Source organism: Copadichromis virginalis, linkage group LG1 (assembly GCF_057382275.1).
Source record: "Copadichromis virginalis isolate Kocher_CV1m ecotype Utaka linkage group LG1, C_Virginalis_male_GT1.1, whole genome shotgun sequence".
NCBI classification, from domain to species: Eukaryota; Metazoa; Chordata; class Actinopteri; order Cichliformes; family Cichlidae; genus Copadichromis; species Copadichromis virginalis.
This window is the reverse complement of record NC_140618.1, coordinates 18027190-18047418: the sequence shown is the minus strand read 5'-3', so window position 1 is coordinate 18047418 and position 20229 is coordinate 18027190. Positions and strand designations below refer to the sequence as shown.

General features: G+C 42.1%; 1 protein-coding gene across 1 annotated transcript in view; it reads right to left on the bottom strand.

Annotated features, from left to right (window-relative positions):
• Window positions 1-18797, bottom strand: part of gse1b (Gse1 coiled-coil protein b) — a 168167-nt gene extending 149370 nt beyond the window's left edge. Inside the window, exon 1 of the mRNA XM_085452885.1 lies at window positions 15922-18797. Coding sequence (XP_085309011.1) covers window positions 15922-18432 — 2511 coding nt within the window. The 5' untranslated portion in view covers window positions 18433-18797. The remainder of the gene's footprint in view (window positions 1-15921) is intronic.
• Window positions 18798-20229: the final 1432 nt, after the last annotated feature.

Genomic DNA, 20229 nt, shown 5'->3' with positions numbered 1-20229 from the left:
TGGAAGAGGAAAAAAAAAAGGGGGGGGGGGGGGAGGAGGAAAAAAAACAGGTCCCACAGAGCTACCGTGCAGGCGCCAGCAAAGACAGCGAGGGTGGAAAGGAGGGGTGGAGAGAGGAAAGGAGGGGGAGAAAGACCCTGGTGAAACTCTCAACAGATGCGTGAAGCCCTTGTCAGCATTCCTGCTAGGTAACGCAAGGTCAGGAGCAAGCAGGAAGACAATATGAGGACTATTTGGGCTCCCTGAGCGCCAGATGTGTTTTAATAAGACGGCTGCCCTCCTAGCTAATAAGGTCAGCCTCTGGCTCCAGCCAGACGAGCAAACAAGTAGACTCTTGGCAGGAATTCAGCTCCAGCTTGGCACAGCCTCCCTCCCTGCTTCCTGCCTCGCTCTCTCACTCATTCACTCACTCTCTCTCACAAGCTCTGAGAGATGGATGGAAGCCGACTCTCTCTCTCTCTCGCTCTCTTTCTCTCCTTCTGTGCGGGTCTGCATGACTCATTCCGTTTCATACACCCGCCTTTTATTAGATACTTCCTTTTTTTCTCTGAGGGAAGAGGGAGAACTACTGCCTAAAAACTGGAGCCTTTGAGAACATCTGTGCTTGAATCATGCACTGAACACACGCACACCCACACACATAAGGCCGCATAAACACACACACTCAAACAAGTATAAACACACGATTTATACCAGTTCATCTACTGAGTCGTTCACACTGACTACCTTTTACAACCAAAAATGAAAAAAAAAACAAGAAGCAATTCGCCTAATGCTGATACATAAGTAATGAGAAGCTAAAATTAGTTATAAAAATAAACAGTGGACCAATAAATCTGACTCCTCCAGAGGGGAAAATAAAGACGCGGCACCGGCGCCAGAAAAGATTGGCTTGCTCTGCACTGAAAGGGAGACAGAGGAGGTGAAGAATGAGGAGGTGGAGGAGGAAGATTTAGAGTTTAGAATGAAAATGAAGGAGGGAAAAAAACGAAGATATAAAGATCCAGAGCCAGAATGAGGAGTCCTGGCAGCTTGGGTGGAGGTGTAAGCAAGCTGCTGCCACTTCATGGAGCGCAAAAAGAAGCTCATTCTCAAAGTGAAGGGCAAAATATTCAACAAGTAAAGCAGTAGGAGAAAAAGCAACGGAGGGAACAAAGTGGAAACTTTCAAAAGTAACAACACAAACAAAGTGTTGAGTAATTTAACTTTGATTAAACACAAACTGAGAAATCTGAATGTAAGAAATGATTGCACATTCACTGCTCTATACGACAGCCTCCTGGCTCTCTATTATGCACTAAGGTCAAGTCGACATCATCTTGGCCTCACACAAAAATCACCCCATCAAAAGCAGACCCTCTCGTAATGGTGCCTGCAGTTTTCAAATATTTACCTCAAGGCTGAGCCACACAATGCCACACACAGGGAAAAATCTGCTCCTGCATACACATCGTCCCCCCACTCTCACCTATATGTCCTAGTGACACACACCAGGTGGACACACGATAAGCTAGGAGATTAATGGAAATCGTGCAAAAAATGTTAACACATTTTTTTACTGACAGAGTGATTGACTCTAAAAAAGCTGATCGTTTCAGTTTATTATCATGCTGAGAGACACTTTTAATTCAAGACAGACTCTACAATAATACATACAGAGAAAAACCCAACAATCATATGTCCCCTATGAGCAAGCACTTTGGCGACAGTGGGAAGGAAAAAAAACTCCCTTTTAACAGGAAGAAACCTCTGTCAGAACCAGCGCACGGAGGGGTGGCCATCAGCCATGACTGCTTGGGGTAAGAGAAGGAAGACAGGATAAGACTTTGATACGAGGAGTTTCACATTTAGCCTATTCCTCGATACACTTGGTAATCTTCACAAAGAAATTATTGTAATTATAATTTGGTTTTGTCAAACAGCGCTGTAACAAATTAAGCGAAACATGAGAATTCACATTTTATGATTCGTCTATTCTATTACCAATAAGTCAGGCTGGTGCACCTTCATAAAACAGGAAGCACCTCATAATGTAGTGAATAAATATGCAGCATATGCCAATTTGCAATCTTCTGCAGTTAAACAGAACCTGTATTGTTTTCACAAGGAAAAGATTAGCTTCATATCACGAGTCCTCCGCTGTGGTCATGTGTCCTGTTTGTCCATTTGTCTGTGTTTATTGGACATGAGGTTGAGGAGAAGACGACCATCCATCACTGGGTTAGAAAAGGTTTCTGTTCCAGGGGTTAGACCTTCCTGTGTTAAAGCCCGCAGACAGGGAACATTTGGCTAGGTGTAATTCGATATGACCTCGTCACAGTGAGTTTGAGGTTACAAGGTCAGCAGGCCTTATCATTCAGCAGCAGGCCCTGTTTCTGCTACACACAGATCCCCGCAAGTCACTGACTCAGACCCACACACATGTACAAACACATATGTCTGTGTTCCCACGGTTGCAGCAGGTCTAATGGTTGATGTATAGCAGCTTGTAAAGCGGGATTGTCAGTCGGCTTTAACAGCCTATCACAGAGATCCAACAGGACCACAGCCATGCATGCAGGCCCAGACCACTGACCGGCTCAGCAACACTCCATAAAAGCAGCTCTGAGTCCAGGCACACTTACTCAGCCAAGTACAGGAAAACAACAGAGAAAAAAATTGCTTTGATCTGTACTGACAGATACTGGAAAGCTCATACTCTTTTTCATACACAATTGCAACCTTATCCAGCCCTACCCACACCTATGATAGTATTTTTAAAACTGTACCTTTATCCCTGCGTTTTCCTTTTTCCCCCCACAAACAGTTAAAGGTCATTGAAAACGTAGCTTTGGGAAAAGCTTTCCAACTACAAATGTTTGCAGTGTAAACATATAGACAGGGGAAGGTTTTATCTGTTATTTACTGCTTCTCATTGGCCAACTTGACTTTGGATTAAAGTGACATCTCTGCCTGTTTGTTTGATTCTTGCTCTTAACAGCATGCTTCAATTTTGTTTTGTGCTTGTGTGGAGGAAACAAATTTTGGAGAACAAAGAAGGGACAAAGGAAAAAAAATATGCTTGTGCACGTTTGAACTAGACCTCATACACAACTCTGGACGACTCTGACACCTGTGGAGCCGTGCATCGTGGGAGCTCATTCAAGGCCTGCACTGAGTCCAACACTGAGGACACATGTTTCACATTGAGCTAAAGTCAAACAGCATCTGATCACTGTTCAGCCAGCGTCAGTCTGTCTGAGGCTCTGGTCTGCAGAAATTGCTGTGCTTATTGCTCTCATCAGGCAGACCGACAGGTGGACAACAACTGGCTCACAAAGAAGCCCACCTGGTCTGGATCCAACAGAGTATGTTATATACACAAAATAGCGAGGACATGAATAATAAAATAAACTATCTTTAAAAGATGCAGAATCCACTTGAAAAACACTAGAGTTTTGCTTACTTCAAACCACATTCATATATTTCATTTACGTGTCTGGAGGGGATCTATGAGTAATTCACTGTTCCTGTTTGTGCACCAAACCGCCAATGCCTGCCTCCTAGAGTGCATTGGATAAAAGCAATTCAATCAAGGTACTTTATACTGTAAGGTAAAGACCCTACAATAATAAATCCATTAAAAAGAAAGAAATGCAAAAAGGATTTAGTGTCAGCATGTGCCAAGTTGTTAAATGCTGGCCTACATCAAACTGGCCTAATGAAATTTTAGAATAAAGACATAATAAATAAACTCTCCTTCAGTATATATCCAAGTTACAATGCTGATTTAAAAATATATGCCACACGAAGGCAATATAAGAGCACGAGCACAATTAAGGAATGAGTCTGATAAGAGGCACCTCTGTGTCAAGTGAGTACAATCTTGACAGATAAATATTCATTAGCAGGTTGCTAATCTACCTGACCTGTGACCTGCTGTGACCTCGCTCTCCTCTGAGGGTATCAAGGAGCACAGCTGTGGGAAGATACAGTGCATACAAACACTTTGATCTTTATTACTCGTCTCCTCCTTTTGTCCTTCCTGCTCGTTGTGACCTGTTCATATTTGAGTGGGTTTTAAAATCAAATGCCTGCAGTAGCACACAAAAATGTTTTGTGTTGGCTGTAGTAGCACTTGAGGGCACCAATATGTCATTTTAAGTTATAGATAACATCAGTGAGTCAGTTTGTGTGTTATAACAATTTGGTATACTAATCAATTGGAAAGCACTTTGGTGAAAAATGACTTGAAATCGAGCCCCCACTGTAGCGAGAACTACCACACAAGTGGTTTTAACTCCTTTGGCAGGTGTTTATATGGGTCTCTCTGTGGAGGGATATTGTCAACATGCAGGATACAGTTGCAAAGTTTTACCAAAGATGCATGTGCTCTGAGAACTCATTGCTGGTACAGCTGGTGTCCCCTTGCAAGTCTGTATTTTAAGCATCATTTCATTTTAAAATAATGATCTAAAAGCATATTAAATCGATTCCCCTGTTCACAGCTGCATGTTTATTTGTTGTAATCTGAAGAGACATAGATTAAATGTCCCTCTCTACCAGCTGCACTTAAATGTCGCAAATGAGCTGAAAGACATGTTTTATAACCATTAAAGCCAGAAACATCAAATTACTGCCAGAAAATTCTAAGTGTGTTTGTTGATCACTCTGACAATTCTTTATAAATAATGAATTAAATATATTCAATATATTTGCTTTAAGTGTATTGTGCAGATTATCTAAGGGGGGAGGGGGGATCACACTGATGATGTAGAAATCTCAAAAACTCAAATAGGACACATTAGATATTAAGGGTTTAATAGCTGGGTGGTGTTATCATTATTATTATTATTTATTTATTTTTACATATTGTTCAGGTAAAATAAAACAGTTTGCAAATATTTCTCTGCTCTTTTACAGAGTAAGACTAGCAGCTCTCCTGGCATTTGGACATATTAATTATCGCCTTTTCTTAGCAGAGGACTTCGTACTTCTCTATAATTTGTACCAATTATGAAACCCATAATACAAGACAACACACAACTGTTCTGCGTGTAGAATAACACCACCAGGAATGCAAACATATGATTGTTATCCTTAACAAACTCTGCATGCTTACACGGCACAGATAGCATTCAGCTGTGTCTCTGACCTGAAGGCACAACAGGCAGTGAGAATGACTTATGTTTAGAGGAAATAAAGTTCTGAGCCAAATCTCAATGACCCCGACAGCTTCACACAATTAGTCATACATACATATACACATTACTCATACTTATGCACTCACAAGGCTCACCCTCCCTCCACAGTTTGTGTGTATGCATGACTTCAATAGCCACCTTCTTCATACTCTCGCTGAACTGGAGAAGGTTACAGGTTACAGACCATATGAGAATGCAACAAAAAGAACAGAAACAATTCAGTTCAACAGATGTGTATATATAATCAAAGAAACACAATTAATTATATGGTCCACAAAAGCAAAGTAAAAAGAAATTAACATCCTAAAAAGGAAAATAAATGGATAGAATAAAAATATGTATTTTTCTGTGAAAATGTGAAACAAAATATTTATTTTTAAGACAGAAAAAAGTATAGAATAATGCTGATGAAAAAAAAAATGTCACAAATCTACAGAAATCCTGACAGTGTGACAAACTTTGTAATGGTCTAGAGCAGTGGTCCCCCAACCCCCGGGCCATAGACCTGTTCCGGTCCGTGAGTCGTTTGGTACCGGGCGCGAGAGTTGAGGCTCAGGTGTGAAATTTATGGTTTTCAGGGTTTTTATCGTTATTTTTTATCGTTTTTTACGTTGTTTCCCTGGGTATTTCCAAGTGTGTTATGAATAAATCATATTATTTTGGTACTGGTTTTATTTTGTTGTATTTATCCGCGACACCTTAAAGGCCGGTCCGTGAAAATATTGTCGGACATAAAATGGTTGGGGACAGCTGGTCTAGAGTTAATCTTTAAGATCCACAAATAAGTAAATGTAGAGATATAATAGATATTATATAATTATGATTTTTATGCCCTACTAAAAAACCAAGACACTATACATATAGTATGTACAAACATAAGCAAAACAACATACATGCAAATTAACCTAACTGAAGTTCACTAAATAGGTCACTTGGTAAAATGGTAAGTAGGAGGTCAATTAACTTCTTTTTTTTTTTTTAGAAATGTAGTCAACATTTCTTACTGCATGAAAACATGTAAAGCTGGCTTCCATACAAGGACCTGGACTCAACTTTGTGGTTGATCGAGTGAAAAAAAACAACAACCACAAAGCCCTTCAGCACATAAGTGCTGATTTCAAGTTAAAAACGTTCATACATTTTGCAGCTTTGCTCACTAACTCAGTCTAAAAAAATGCTCAAAAAATGTGTGTCTCTTTGCCTGGCTAATGTCTGCTGCCTGATTTAACTATAATGTCCTTAGACCTTTGTCACTAAACTGTGTCTAAAAGAGAAGTATGATTGACAGAGGAAAGTAAAGGACCAGAGACAGATAAAGTAGAAAAAGTGATGCTGATGTGTGGACAGTGAGGTCATCAGTTATCACCTTGGTGACCTGAAGTGATGCGAGAGAACTTGTCATCACCTTTGCAAGCAGACACGAAGCGCTTGAACGAGAGAGACAGAAGAAAAGCCCATGTGTGGAAATCTTAAAATGAAAAAAAAAAAGTCCAACTGGACCTCATAAATCATCTACACATGGTATAGTGTGTAGCTCTGCATATGCGCCTCTGTTGGTGTTTATGCTCCAGAGATCCTCCATCTCTCTTCTACATGCAAAGTTTCAGTCATATGGTTGTGTTCAGAAGATCACCACCAGAATGGACACCTCTTCAGTTTGAATGCCCCCTCCTGAGGTGTGAGCTCATGTCTCCACCAGGGATGTTGCCAAAAGAGCACAGAAGCACACACAACATAGAGCCTGTGCGTGTGTGTGTGTAAATGTGCATATGTATGTAAGCATGTGTGTAAAACAGATGGGAGGAAAGAGAGAAATTAGAGAGGGGTAAAAGAAGAGTAGCGACAGAAAGTCTGCAAGAGCATGTGTGTTTCTGTATGTGTGTGTGTTGGACTGAGGGGGCTGTGAGGGGTAAGAGGCGGCGGGAGGGGGGGGGGGGTAGAAAAGGGAGAGGGGGAGTGGTGTGGTTAGGCATCCAGAGTCAGTGAACATTTTTCTGGCAAGCTTTCTCTATGCTCCTGGCTGCTTGCCCGGCTCTGAAGCAAACTTAAACAAACTCCTGTTGCAGCCATCTGCTGGGCCCGCGGGATAAATCACAGCACTGCTCTGCTCTGTACTGCTCAGCCGCACCACTATCAGGTTACTGTGTTAGCGGCCTCACACACACACACACACACACACACACACACACACACGCGCGCACACAGGCACACACACACACACACACACACACCGACTGTTAGGCATGCAGGAACACATTACAGTTCTCCCTCTCATACACACATACACACACGGAGACACACTGAGTAACGCGTCAGCCTGGAGCCAGGGCCTGCCATGGGGCTCACACCACCAGGAGAAGCCAGCAACATGTGGCCCTGCTAATACCACAGGGAGAGATGAAGAGGAGGACGGAGGTGGGGAGAAAAACAAAGAGAGTGTGTGTGTGTGTGTGTGTGTGGGGGGGGGGGGGGGTAGATGAATGAGGTGAAGGGGGATGAGGGAGAGAAGGAGAAAGATGGACAGAGGACACAGCTGGAAGAACAAGAATAAGGAAGAAGAAAGGGGAAAAAAAAGCAACCTTTGACACCCAAGTCAAGCCAAGTGCAATTTTATAGCCCCCTGTAGAAGAGGGGAACATGAATACATCTAGTACCCCTCTGCCTCTGTGAGCTTTCATAACAAGTTAAGCCTTTTATAATGGCAGCTATCTGAGGATGATGGTTTCCACATCATACTCGTCACAACGCTTATGGTAAAGGTTTCTCTAACGTTATACTTGCCATCTTTTCCAATAGTTTGTGTTATGGCTCCTCTTAAGAAATATTCTGACTCAATAGCATTGTCAATAAATCCTGACATGAGACTGTAATGATGGAGCTCCACATGAAGAGGTTTTCAGATCATTTGACAGCTCAAATCTTCTTTGGTGGCTTACCACTCTGGCTCCTTCGCTGTGGCCTTGAAAGTAAGCTCTGCACATCAACCATGACTAGCACATCGCTCCACATCGCACACAACTCTTGACCATGTGGGATATGCCACTGACCGAGCTGGCAGGTTGCATGTTAGGATAATACTAGCCTCGCAGCCTTGGATTAGGTTAGATATGCTTTCAGTAAGTCATAGACATGACCAGCAGTGGTAAACTGCCACGTGAAACCTATATTAATAACATGTCAACAGTGCAAATGGCATGCTTGAAAGAGATAGCGGGCAAAAAGTAACAAATAAATAATGACAGGCCTTCTGGAAGTGTCTGTGGTATCTATCTGTCAGACAGATGCAGAAACTGTATCAGTTTATTTCTGACTCATAGCCTGGTCACGTCAGTGTGGGGAAAATTCACCTATGGAAACTATTCACAAAGTCTTCTGACTATGCCTGTGTGTTTGCGTGTGTCCATGCATGTGTGTTTGTGTTTCTGTGACTCTCCACTTAACGGTATGTTAAGTAAAGGTAGGTGGAAGTTTATATCACCTTTCCTTGTTTGCATGATGCTCTGGATAACTAAAGGTAACTCAACCTCAATCCAAACTAAAGGTCAAATGTAGCCACTGACCTAAGTAAGTTTTTTTAAACAGGCGCTGCCTAAAATTGCAGCAGTACCACAATTGTGCGATCACTTCAACATTACTACTTTGATGTACAGTGTAGAGATCAGATAATACTAAATGTGGCAAGGCTAGTCTGTATAGTCTGGATTCTTCCAGACACGCAAAAGTCTCTGGCTTCATGGGAGGCTCAGTCCAAAGCTCCCTCTCTGTCTCCTTCTTCCCAGCTGTCCTGAAGCTGGCAGGACAAACTGAGTATGTGTGAAACCAGGTGGCTGAGCGGCATGTGTGGGGGTGCTGGTGAAGGAGGTCACGGCCAGCACTTGGGGATGCTTGCAGGAGGAGGGAGTAATCTAAGAAGGGAATGTCATCCTCAGCCAAAATACGCTCCCAGAAGATCACCAGTAATGTTCATCTTTATCTCTTCATTGGTCGGCTGACAGAAAGAGGTGAAGCGATCTGGCAATTGGTTGGTCAGAGCCAGGAGTCAGAGCCCCTGTTTGCTGAGCGGAGGGAAAGAGTATATTTAGTCCACTCTTTAGTCTCCAGCTGACATCTTCAGTTGTCCTGACAGCAGGGTAAGGTTGAATCTTCTCTCTCTCTCTCTTCACCCCATTAAAAATATCAGCAGGGCAGCAGGGCAAGAGCAAAGTGGGAAATGAAGGGGAAGAGCCAAAGAATGAAAAATCACATTTAGGCAGATCTTCACCAACACTTGGGAGGTCTAGAAGACCAAGACTAATGACTAGCACTTAATAGCAATGAATAATATCCAGTCAACTGAGAGTGCAAGTTACATGTTGAATGTCTGGCAAGGAAATAGGTCTGCTATTAGCTACTGTGCTGTCACACACACACACACACACACAGTCCAGTTGCATCCAGGTGCAAAACCACACACACACACACACACACACAGAGAGTGCACACACACACACACACAGTCCAGTTGCATCCAGGTGCAAAACCACACACACACACACACACACAGAGTGCACACTTGCACAGCTGTGGCACAATCCAGCTGCCTTTGCCAACACGAGAGCGAACACCTGCCATTGCTCCCAACCACCTGGTAGACACACGTGTGCGCAAAGACACACATTCACACATGCTTGCAGCTGTTCAGTATGTAAATGATCAGAAACATTACTCTTTGTGCATATGTAAGTGTTAGTCTGTGATTGTGGGTGAATGTATGCCATGGTTAGAGTGCAGCTGGTAGAGAGGGTTGAGCTATAGTTGCATTGCACTGTCCTCTATAATTACCACAGTCAAACCAGGTTTACTACTGGATCGTGCCCATATCTAAGTCTGGCACAGGGCGACTGCCTTTATAGCCTAACCACTCTTAAACATTGCAACGCCATGCAAGCAACACAGAAGAATTTACAAAAAAGGCCATGTGAAGTGGAGGAGCAATATATGACAAACAGATTTACCGTATTTACACATTTGAACAAGCCTTAAAATATCATACAAAAAAAAGGTTGAAAAAAAAAAAAAAAGAAATACAGGTGCCAAAATTCGACAAAAAAAATGGTTTAAATGGGTTAAACAGAAACAATCCCAATTATTTAATCACGTGTTCTCACACAACTTTTATACAAAGGTAACAGTCGCATCACTTGAGGCAATTTATTCCTCTGGAGTTTCAAAAGATTTATGGAACGCTTTGTACTTCCAATGATTTATAAACAGATTCTGGTGAGTGAAATCAGCAGCTTTCCCCCTTAAGCTGATCTAAAACATATTTAAGGCTTTAACAGAGACATCTTTAGGGGAGCACATTTGTCGATTGACATTTGTATATAACAAATGAGAAAAACATTAACACTAATACAACTTTAAATACATCTGTGCATGGAATTTAATGATCATGTCGTACACTCCACAGACTCAATAGGGCAAAGTGATCAAGATACGCTGAACAATGAAGCAGAAGCAAAATTCCCACATACCTGTTCATAGCTGAGAAACGCACACAAGCTTATGTTGACACTGTACATCCACTTTGGTGACTTAATTTCCAACGTCCTATTGTCTAGTCCACTTTATTCCTGCATTAGTTTTAATAAGTACAACTGATAATTCATTTTTAAACCAATCCCGTTTGGTACACAGATGGGGCTACCAGCTTATACTTTCATGTATATGATCAACAGGAATGACAAAGTAGCTCCACATCCTCTAATCTTTACTGTTGATCTCGCTAAAGGTTCCCAGTTGCATTGTAACTCACACAGTCTTAACTGATTACCAGTATTTTGAGCCTCTGCAGCAGCACTGCTTTCTTTCCATCTCTTTGCGTTTCCTAAACTCAAATCAAACTGCATAAAAACAACTTTACTCATGTGAAAAACCTTCCTCTCTGAGAGCAATGTCAACATGAAACAGTGAAAAAAATAATTTACATTCAATTTTCTCAATAACTATAATCGAAGTCTAAATGACTATAATCAGGGCTTGTTAAAGTAAGCACAACATTAGGCTAACAAGTGACAGAATATATTTAAAGGTGCATAAAAAATAGAAAGGCTTTCCGAAATGGATTGCTCACAAAATTGGTCTACAACTCATCTAGACTGTGATTTGGATGAAGCTCAGACAACATTTATACATAGTAGTCCATGCAGAAATCCTTACAATTCCAAAAGGTCCAAAAACATTTGCTCTTAGAGGTGTATAGGTTTGTGATTTCGAGGATGAGACATAAAAGGTAAGACATGAAACACTGGAATACCTCAATCTCATCTACTCCATGTATGATCTGATCTGTCCAGTCAGATATGGGCAAGAATGCAGCACTGGGTAAAGGCTAGCGGGAAGAGACTGAGTAAAGCTTTGAAAGCTAAATCAAAATCCACCTCCAGCAGCTTTGAAATTAAGCCTCTCAAATCCCAGAGGATCCCAGGAGAAACGCAAGGCTGCCCGTCAAACTGCACTGCTAGCGGAGGACAGAACCACAGCTGCAGAAACTTTACACAATCCACGCAACATGACTGGTTTTGAACAAACACATGCACACTCAAAGACACTTTGTTCCACACAGGCAAGGACTGTGTAAAACACTCTGCGGTTGGCGTGCTGTAATATTTCCTTTCATGAAGATATTTTAAGAATCCCATTTTTCCGATTTTCTTCTGGCTGCAATTTAAATCCAATTAACCCGCTCACCTTCTCTCAGCCTCCAATTCTTCTTTTTTCAAATACTTCCATTAATTCATTCACAGTTAACATCAAACCTAAATTTAATGTTGGAGTCACTTCTTTCATTAAGCTATAAATCTTCCCTGGTGAAACTGTCAAGATGCTGATGTGTTTTTACCGTGACAGTGAGAATGTAATATTCATCTTTTTTAAGCCAATACTTCCTGTAAGCACACAGTAAACTACAGACACACCTTAAATAACACACTACTGCGTACACACAAAGCAATTGAGTGATTTGAGATGTAGAAATCTGTCTCTGCCCTCGGAGCGGATCACCAATAACAATCCACCCGAAACAGCCTCCAGCACACCGCCACTCAAATATAAACGTCATGTGGATACCCCGACAGACAGATCAATCATGCAGATTTTATCAGTGTGTCTAGCTAGCTATTATTTTATTTGCTGTGTCGATCTTTTATGTCATTGTACAAACACTAGACACACCAATAGTTGCAAGGAGACAGTGGGTTTAGCTAAAAGCCTCACATTTTGAAAGCTACACCATCTGTGGGCGGACACTCTGTTCTTCTTCTTCTTCTTGAAGATGAAGATGGTACTTTATGACTTCATGGCTGCATGTTTGCAGTTGTTGCCAAGCAGACTGATCAAATGTGCAGTTATTGTGCGATTTGGAAAGGAAAACTACTGTCACCGTCTACTTTATTCATTTTGTAGATTCACACTATACATTTGAGTAATTAAATACATGTAAGATAAACAAACGTAAAGAAAACTGAAGGTGCAATTTAATGCATCATTTGGACATCAATATGACTATAAGAAAGAGAGCTGCACTTAACTGATCAATCAAACAACTACTTAAACTGCTTAAAAACACACACATTTGTATGTATAGCCACTGATTCACAACAGCAGTCATCTCACAAACCGTCAGGTAAACGATTACTCGTCCTTTAACCTGCCTTCTATGTCTTGAAGTGCAAAATTCTGCTCTCTATGGAAACGGAGAGTTTACAGGTACATTTAAAATTGTGCTGTATGGCTTCAATCACAAAAACTTGTGTATGTAGAAAAAGAGCAGCATTTTTAATAAAAAACAAAATGCACCTTGTTGATTTTTAGCATGCATTAGTAAATATACTGTCTTGCTGTTGTGCGGTCTTATAAAGTGTTTTGCTTTTCAGTCTAGTCTATGCGGTGCACATAATAAGAGCACACTGCAACACAGCACACTTTAACAGCATTACAAACTAACTTATTCAAAATTGACCAGAGCTGAAAAAACACTCATCTGAAACAGTGTAATCAGAAAATAAACATTATGGCTTTCTTCTTTTCCCCCTAATAAACAGTGTAAAAAATAGTTGTGGAGTAACACTGGGGAAAACGCAGTTTGAAAAATCTGTTTGCGATAGAGGGTTATATACTTTCAATCTGTTTAAGATTTATACTTTGAAAAAGAAAAAGTGTTTGTCCAGGCATTTCCCAAACCACTGAATAAAACTGTAAACCGTTTGCGAAATGCAACTCAGCGGACATCTGTCTCACTGAGTGCGAGTGGAAGATCTGCTGACCAGCTGCCCCTCCCCAGTCGCAGGCTGGAAGTCTATACTTATGCACCTGTCAAAGGTTAACATGTTGGACCTGTCAAAGGTCGTGTCCAACATACTAATTAAACACACAGTAGCACAACACAGAGCATGATAGCGACCCATTACTTATGTTTGTCAGTATATCTGCATATAACATTCTGGCTCTTTAATTCACGTGTTAATCTGTATCTCGCAAAACAAGCAAATATATATTTCAACAATCTGACACTTCATATTGCAGTTATAAGTATGAGTATAAGTATAGAACAGAATAGAATAGTGTTTATATTTATACAGCCCCTTTTACCAAACACACTGCACTAAGGGGAACCAGATGGGCACTCCCTCCTGACAGCCGAAATCCCTGTGATGACAGATCCTCTCAAGCATACAGCATGACACTAGAGGACAAAGCACCTGTTGCCCCTTGCCCACAGAAACACTGGCACTTTCTCAGCCATGAGGTCATTGCCTCACACAGGTCAAAACCGGCTGTGCCACCTGCAAACATCCCAATCCAGAATGATCACCCAAACCTCTGCTCATGCTGCCACTGTTCTCATGTAACCAACCTTATGATCCACTAGCCTTAGTGGAGAGAAAACCCTGCACTATATCACACTATATATATATCTGGAGTATCCTCTCTCATGTGACTGTTATGAGCTCATCTAGCTCACATGTGAATGCTTAGACACAGAATAAAGATTTAACTTTGGATTTAGCAAAAGGCAGCATGGACTCTGCAGCACAACTTTATCACTCACAATTCGAGTGCCTACCAATATGACCCAAGTCCATCTTTTTTCCCCTCAATTAAACAACTAAGCTGTTAATAACACATTTCTATAGACACATGTCTGAACTCCAGATGTTTAACTAACCATGGCGGGATTTTCCAAGCATCATCTGGGTTACTAATGACACATCTTTCTTTACAGCATATGACTCAAAATTTCGTTAAGCATTTGCATGTTAGTTCAGGATAATGAAGTGCATTAGATTGTTGATTGTTTTCTTTTTTTTGTGACACCGATGCTAACTGTCACCTAGCACTTCTTTACAGAGAAGAAGGAGATATTAGATAGACAGCTCCAATCCGCAACCTGAATAGCATCCACAGATGTTCTTCACATGTCCTGTGTGGTCAGTGTGTCAGTGCTTGTTTGCAAGACAGATCTGTTCATAGAGCCAGCTGGCTGTCTCCTCAGCTCTTCATTAACACGTCACTATCCTTGATTGACCCACACTGGTCCCCTATACAACCACACGGTCAGAAAATTTGCTGTTGATCATCTGGTAAAATTAAATTTTGCTATCATTTTGTGGACCACTTATGCTAAGAGTTTATTGCATCGAAATTACTTCTTATGATACAAGGTTATTTGTCATAAAACCAGCAGATTAATGCACAGTAGCTTTACACAGAAAACGCTGCCAGATCACCCTAATATGGGAAGAATCTGGGTAAAAATGTCACAACACATGAATGAATGCAGGTCTGGGAAAGTACCAGCTCGGTTTGTACAGAGCGCTTTGAGTGCTTAGGTAGAATAGACGCACGCTATATTACTTTGCTACCTACTTTAGCGAAGATCATTGCCAATATCTGTGTATACATTTACTGTAAATATGAATAGGTAGAGCAATTAAACAAATCAATTTAAAAAGAGAAAGACGTTAATGCACAATTTCTTTACCTCACTCTATTTATTTATTTTTTAGTATCAAAATTGAATAAAAGTAAAACTGAACTTTAATTGTACAAATCCCTGTTGGTGACAGACTGGTAATCCAATTCTAAAGCTGGTGAAGGAAATTAAGTATATACATAAAGTACCACAAACCTGATTAGAAGTGCTGGCTTCTTTTTTCTTCATAAATCTCTTGAGAATTTTTATTATTATTGCCCTAATCTTTACATTAAATTCCTTCAAAATGCTCCTGAGTGAATGAGCTCAAATCAAAATAAACTATTCAGGTGAGACCCACTTAGTCATGTTTTAACCAAAAAAAAAGCAAATACAGGACTGCTTTTGTCACCATAGCTTTCCTCTGTTCTTTATAGAAGTAAAATATCTGAGTGCTTTCAGTCTCCACTTACTGAGACATTCACACAAAACTACTGTTATTCCCAATGCAGAGTACATCATTGCACTAAACTTCAAGGACTTTCAGTGATATTAATTTATTTAACATAATTATTTCCCTGCAGTTCTTTATCACCCCTTTTAATTTGACTCAGAGGTTGCATTAGGACAAACACAGTTTGCACTGACAGCTCAAATCCCAGCATACTCAAGTCAATCCAAATCCCAGCATACTGGGTTTTGGAATGAACAGAGCAGAATTTAAAACAGTAGGAAAAAAAGAATATGACTGTGCCATCTCTCAAACAGCTTTTTTCTCCTTCTTACCTTATGTCTAGACTGTGGCGGCGTTGATTCTTGTTCTTTCCTCTCCCCATCTGAGGCTCCGGGCTCCAGCCTAGCCCTGTCCTGCTGCATGTTCTGTCCCACCTGCACCATTGCCTTACATTCCTTACATGAGCCAATCACCAACCTCCTGCCATCATCCACAAGGAGCATGCGTGTGCTGCGAGGTGCATATAAGAACACAGGTAGTCTGGCCACAGTAACAGCGCACAGCCTACCTTGCCTGCGCTGCTCCTGCCTGCAGAAGAAGCACACAAAAACCTCACAGCTGTACTGGCGTGCCCAGGGTGAACTGGGTGGTTGGGGGTTGGCACTGGATGAGCTAGAGGTAGAAGGGGTGGGCTGACCTAGACCTTTGCTCTCGTGCTGGGCCCACTGAGCATGCAGGTCATGGTAGCAAAGCTTACAGGCTGACACCAGACCTGTGGCATCAACTGGCTTGGCATGGGGTGCAGGAGGATGGACAGTGAGAAATGGAAAGAAAGGCTCCCTCTCACCACAGCGACCAGGCGGGTTAACATGTAGCTGGTACTCTCCTCCTGCACACAGCTCAGCTCCACACAGGTAGCACACTGACATGGAGGTGCTGGGATGTGAAGCCACCCCTGTTTGAGGGTGGGCTGATCCAGAGACATCGATAGACATGGCAGCATGGTACCTGACAAGGAATGAGCTGACAGAGGTGATGAGGTCTTCACTGAGGCTAAGTCGATACGCACTCCAGATCTCCTCCAGGATAAAATGGCACTGAGGACAGCAGTGCACACGGCCGTTCCTCACTCCCTGTGCATTAGGGGGGCAAGGCAACATATTAATGAAAGGAAAGTACATCACACCACGGGATTTGCCAACCCCTGCCTGTGCATATGCTACTCTCATGTCTCCTCCACACTCCTGTCCACAAAGGAAGCAGGCCTCGTGGGAAGCCTTAGGTTCAGGTATGCATTCCATGGACCCTGAGGATTTTCCCTCCTGCTGATGAAACTGGGAAGAATGAAGTCCAGTTGTGGTCTGGTTGAGGGGGACTACATACAAACGCTGAAGGACAGGCACATCAGCCAGCTGAAAGCTCTGCCACTGCTGCAAGAGAGAGGTGTGACAGCTGCCACAGACAAAGGTTATACCTGCTGGACTAATAGGTATTGCATTATGGGGTGGGGAGTGAAGCCACAAGAAGGGAAAGAAGGGCTCACCCTGTGCCCTCTCTTGTTTCTGAACACTGACTTTAAAACGTCCATCATGTCTGAGCCCAGCGCCACAGATGTAACACACACACTCTTCTGGACTGGAGTTTGCAGTGTGGTGTGGCTGATCTGCAACAGGTCTACGTTGTGTTGTGCGGTCTGTTTTGCGGTCATACGATTCCCTGTCGTCATCGCTTGTAATGTTAATCTCATCTTCAGAGTTGTCAGAGTTATTCTCCCTGGGAGGAGCCGTGTTACGTTTAGAGATGACAGCAGCGGTGCCAGCAGAAGACGCAGAAGTGCTGGAGTTCTCCTCGCCTTTTCCCTGGTACAGCAGCGATGGATGCTTGGAAGGAGCACAGCTGCTGTCGGCTACACGCTGGATCTGATGCGACTCCACATGTCTGACATTCTCCTCCTCCAGCCACCGCCTGTTGCGCATAATGACCCCGTTGTCTTGCACTGGTGTGTCAGAGAGCGAGCTGTCATAGCATCGCCGGGGGAATCTCTCCTGGGACTTTGCCAAAGATTCTGGTGATTGACAGATATTGTTCATAATTTTAGCACTGCGCCTCGCCGTCAGAGCACTCTCCGCTTTTGGCGATCCCTGCGCCCTATAAACACCCACCGGGTAACGCACTGCCCGCTGTGTATCTGGGCTGTTTTTAATACCGATACCATTGTTCTTCCTGCTGCTGTCTCTGGGCGATTTTCCAGATGCTCTTACAAACTTGTCTTTGCCCACACCGACTCTGTAGGCAAAATCCATCTCCTGATCTGAAATGTTCTCGTTTTCTGAAAAAGAAGAGAAATCAGACTCTGCGCCCCCGTCGTAGTTTTGGCTACTGACACTGATCCTCCTCTCCAAATCATAGGAGATGTTCCACTCCTGTGGGACCCGACGAGAGTCGCACTGGTACGGACGTTTCAGCCAGTACATGCGCTTCTCAATGGGTGTCCTGCTCCGCTCGAAAGAGTTCCACTGCTCCGTTAGAAAGCAGTGACATACAGCGCACACCAGTACATGACCATCTGGGCTCACTTCACACGCACCCGGGGCTGGCTCCTGATTTTGGAGAAACGGGAAAAAGGGGATCCTCTCTTTTTGATATGCCACTTGTAACCTTAATTCCTTCCCCGGTGTAACTCCGCTTCCACATATAAAACAGTGAACAAGTCCCCCCAATCCATTCCGATCAGTCCTGGAAATGTTACCGGGCAATGTGCTGTCTTCACCGGGCATAGCTGCAGCCATGAGTCGGTGTTTCCGAGATAAGGGTGCCAATTCCTGGTCACGGGGGGAGTTCATTGTTTCACAACATGTAAGGCTAGGCTACATGGCATAACGTCAACAACACACTCATATTCGTGATGCACACTTGTGCCCAAGTCAGAGAAACCATGCAGTCAATTTCTGTTCAAGTTACTCACTGAGTGATAAGATAGATGATAGTCCATTGAAACGACAGCGTGCGGCAACCGCAGAAAACCGTTAACTGTTATTTTTCAAGCAAAACATCCATAAAACATCCCAGTAGTCCTTGTTATCTGAAGACTGTAGTCCACATTATTGCACTCGGCATCCGTGGGTATGACAGAAGAAAAACTTGGAATCACTGTCCGCCTCTCCTGCAAACTTTCCTGCCTGCGCCATGTAACTTTGGCTGCTAACTCGCTCACACTGTACACAGCGCCATCCTCAATTCATGGGACCCGCTTCGACACCCCAAAGGAAACCTCCACCCCCTGTCAGCCCCAGTAATAATTTTACAGAGAGCACACATTCCTTCAGTAGCTGCCGATGCATCAAAGTACTGACCATGCACAGGATGTCCACAGTTTACAGGGGGCGTGCATCAGCCCGACGATCAGGCTCCTTCGTGGATCACCTGTGAGCAAAACCTCAAAAACCCATTAGGGAAACGGTGTAGGATAAACTTTCCATGAACACTTTTTTCCATGCACAAAGGTGAATTTTTTTTTTTCAAAAGCAGACTTTTGTTAATTTAATTACGCATAGATATTTATGGATTTAAAAAAATAAAATATATATATATATATATTTTAATGTATTCGAATTAATAGATTAAGATAATGTATAAAACTGATTTTCCAGAAACGTGGTCTGTTTACATATATCAACAAATTAGTGGATATTAATTCCCAGTAAGTTTTTAGTGTTATTTAGAATTTAGACTACATTATTTGGTGATTTTTAATGTTTGTTTACTGGGTGAAATGAAACGTAGGAGAGTTATACAGTTATTCTTTTATGACAAGTATGCAAGCACTTTTGCTTTCATATCAAAATAATTCTGAACTCCTAGACAACAATTAATAATAATAATAATAATAATAATAATAATAATAATAATAATAATAATAATAATAATAATAATAGTAGTAGAAGCAGCAGTACTAATGACACTTTATTAATATAGCACCTTTACAAAAAGAGTTTAAAGAATGCTTTGACAGAAGTGGGAAGGCAGAATATTCAAAGGGTAGATTCACACAGAAAGCAGATATAAAAGTCAACACACACACAGAAAGATCAGTCCCCTAAAAGAGGTGATAAAGAGGGCTGTGAACCAAAATTGACCTCCCTCTAACATACGCCCACTCTTCCCTTTGCTGACCTTTAGCATTTTACACAACAAGACTGGGCAGCAGGACAAGTCCAGCAATAAGACCACAACAATAAGCAAAAACAATTATGACTGTCTGTCCCATTGTGGGCTCATCTGCTGTTCAGTGATCCACTGATGTCAGAGAGTCAGAGGCTACCACTTTCTATTTCTGCACTTCTCCATTATCTCCTCCACTATCATGTCATTATCGCTACTGTGCCACCTGAAGAAAACTGTATCCTCCTCAAGAAATCTCAGAAAAATGTGATTGATCATGCACACAGAGATGAGCACAGGTTAAGAATGAAGTAAACCAAAGAAGGTGCTCTGATCTATTGCTGTTTTGCATTTAAATTGCATACTCTAGTTGCTCTTTTCTGGCTTAAAGTTATTCCTAACACATACTCAAACACTAGTGGCTTGTAGTCAACATAGATTTACAATACTGCCTTGTACCGTCAGGCTTTGGTACTGCA